The following is a 3,209-nucleotide window of genomic DNA, read 5'->3' on the forward strand; positions in this document are numbered from 1 at the left end:
AATGCCTGGGCAGTGGCCATGATCGTGCTACCGGAAAGGAGATATCTGTAACTATTGATCAGTAACATTTAAATGAGTAATATTGCTCATGTTAATTTCATCCACACACTAAATTATTTAAGCGTATACAACAGCTGTAACAATGAATCATCACATAACTAAGGTAAACTAAACAAACACTCCAGCAAACATGCCAGCGAACAAACGGACAAACACGTATATGAACATAATCTTAACAAGTGTTTGATTACTGGTTTTCTGTTCCTGATCAATAAACCAATGCATCAATAAACGCTTGTTTTCGCTTTTTTTTTAATACATACAAGTAATAATGAAAAAAGCACATTAAATTTTGTCTGGCCTTGACATTTCGGGACGAAGATTACACACACACACACACACACACACACACACACACACACACACACACACACTTACACACACACTCACACTCACACGCACGTACGCACATACGCACGCATAGTTGATTAGTATTTAATATTAATGCAGATTGTACACTGCTGTTTGTAATACAAGATTCAACGTAAACTGTTCAATGATATGTGATTCTAAGAGCACAGACGGCCAATCAATCAATCAATCAATCTATCAATCAATCAGTCAATCAATCAACACAAAATCAGTGAATTAAATCAAAAAATAAGTCATGAAATAATTCAGCCAATAAATAAACAAGATGTAATTCTGAATACGTGATAGTCTCAATACTCCGTAAGAAGAACTCCTTTAGAATATTTTAGGTACGCGTTGGTCATCTCGTCAAAGGAATTGCATAATTTGCTTTTGATTTCAGACTGTGAGCAAATTCGAAACGTGAATACAATGGGTGACATATTTACCATACTGCACATAATGTCCATGAAAAAATAAAAACGTCTGAGCGCGAACAGAAGCAATGAATAAGTTAACACTCTGAGAGGATCAAGAGTGTAGTACAAACGCCCCAAAATGACACCTTGCTTGATTTACAAAGTGTTCATCAAAGACTGTTCTCCACAAAAGGAAATCTAAAGGAACATGAGCACGTGTCATCGGCATTCACAGTGCTAACATTACACGCTGCTGAGTACACACTTTTTGACTATCGCACTGCACTTACTTATTTAACCTCATCAGTAAACACAAGTAAGGTGTGATGTGTGCAGTGATGTGAAGTGTATGTGTCACAGGCAGGGATGGACACAGTTTCTCCAAACATTCTGTCACGGAGTGAAATAATTATACAGCAAGCTACTAACACGTTACGGATCCTTGTCCAAAAGATCTTTCAAAGCGTTGATGTAAGTCTGGGCCATTTGCAGTGTGTCGTATTTGGACAACTGCTCATTTTCCCCTAAAGATGGTATAACTGTACGAAGTTTGTCAAAAGCAGTGTTCAAACTTGTCATTCTTTTCCGTTCGCGGGCGTTGGCCGCTATGCGTCGCTTCTTCTGCACCTCAACGGGTTCTTTCCCTTTGATGATCGGAAGCTGCTTCTTCTTGGTGGTCGATACCAGGGAAGAGTCTTTCCTGTGCTTCGGGTACTTTCTGGAAATGTCCTGCCGGTTGTCTTGGCTAGCCGAGACACCGTAAACTGAGTTACTGCAGAGAGGTTCGGGAAAGACGAAATGAGTGTGTGTCTTTTCGTACGGGGTAAGAGGGGTGTTCGGAGTACAGTCACTGTCCGAAAATCCACTCTCCGTTCCGCTGGACAGCAAAGTCGTGGTGGTCGTCTTGACGTTCAGTTCCGGAACATGATTCAAACGACCTCTTGAGCCGGGGAGGTCCGGGAAGATGAAATGCAGGCGCCCAGATCGAGCCCCACCTCCGATAGGGGTTAGAGGCGAGCTTGGAGTGGAGCTTCCATCCGTAGACATGCCAGCACTGCAATAAGTGTCCTGGATATTCACTGCAGACTGTGAGGCAAAGAGACTGAGGCTGGCATCATGTGCTAACTGCGCTTGTCGATGCTGGCTTTGGTTGTTGTGTGGCACGTCAGGGAATGAGAAATGCACGTGAGATCGATCGAGGGGAGTGAGGGGAGTGTTGGGAGTACAGTCACTGTCCGAAAACGGCGTGTCAAACGTGGCTCTTGAGCCAGACTCAAACTCCAAGCCATCATAGCTGAAGCTGTACAGAGGGCCATGGTTGTTGACGATGGACAGCGGTAGAACGAGAGGAGGAGGCGGAGGAGGGTTTGGAGGAGGATGGAGAACTGACACTATGCTGTCGTTGCTGAGAATATCCATCGTGGTGGACAGAAACTTCTCCGTGAAGAAGGCATCCACACTGTCCGCCGACAGACATTTTTCTGACACAGCATGACAAGTTTGGCTGGAGTCTGAGTGAAGGGGTAACTCATTGTCACTGCAGAAGTTATTAAATGCAGTAATCCCCGAAACGTTCACATCCTTTGTCGACAAGCACGTCTCCGTTGCAGGTTGCAGAATGTCCAGATGGTAAGAAGCACTTTTGAAAGCAGGAGCAGATAAGGCGTCCAACGCAGATGACGAAGTCATATTCTGCATAGACGAACAGGTGTCCATAACTGAATGGAGATGAGACTCTCTTACGTCCAGATGACAAACATTCTCGTCAGCTGTTGTAGAAGCGCGGGATACACTTCCACGCAATAGGCACGTATCGAGAGGAATAAAACCAGATTGCCTGATGTCCAGTTGATGGGGGTCGCTGTCACCTGAGGCGGGCACACCAGATGGTGCCACACTGTGCAAAGACAACATAGATGACATCCCTTTGCCGCCAGTACCAATACTGCCCAGGAATGCCGTGTGACACAGAGACTCCATGTCTACTCCACGTCTGTCGGTCTACACGCATTCAGCGGAAGCTGACACAGGTATCAGGGGACCGGAGCTGGCTGATCTTTCTGTGAACCGTCACCTAGATCAGTAGCTACTATACACGCCCCTTGCACAAGCTGGCACGTGCCACTACCTGCTTTTCTTTTTGCCGCCCCTGCAGCTCTCCTCTTCTCTCCACGTGCCTTGTCGTATGTAAATGACGGGTCGCACGCGCCACAGGTGACGTATTAAGTGTGGCGGTAAAACCAAGAATGGGGAGGAGTTTAGGGGAGAAAAAAAGAGAGAGGAGAGAGAAATATCCACACAACTCAGCAGCATCTAAAAGGGCAGTAATACTTAAACCCCTTCTCTCGCGGCGGGCAAATGACAGGTCGTAGATTTTCC

The 3,209-nt window shown here is 45.5% G+C and overlaps 1 protein-coding gene across 1 annotated transcript in view; it reads right to left on the minus strand.

The window, feature by feature from the left end:
• The window catches only part of LOC138958115 (uncharacterized), a 7,071-nt gene extending 4,261 nt beyond the window's left edge, over window positions 1–2,810 (minus strand). Inside the window, exon 1 of the mRNA XM_070329185.1 lies at window positions 1,267–2,810. Coding sequence (XP_070185286.1) covers window positions 1,267–2,810 — 1,544 coding nt within the window. The remainder of the gene's footprint in view (window positions 1–1,266) is intronic.
• Between the last annotated feature and the right edge of the window lie 399 nt (window positions 2,811–3,209).

This window comes from Littorina saxatilis, linkage group LG2 (genome assembly GCF_037325665.1).
Source record: "Littorina saxatilis isolate snail1 linkage group LG2, US_GU_Lsax_2.0, whole genome shotgun sequence".
Lineage (NCBI taxonomy): Eukaryota > Metazoa > Mollusca > Gastropoda > Littorinimorpha > Littorinidae > Littorina > Littorina saxatilis.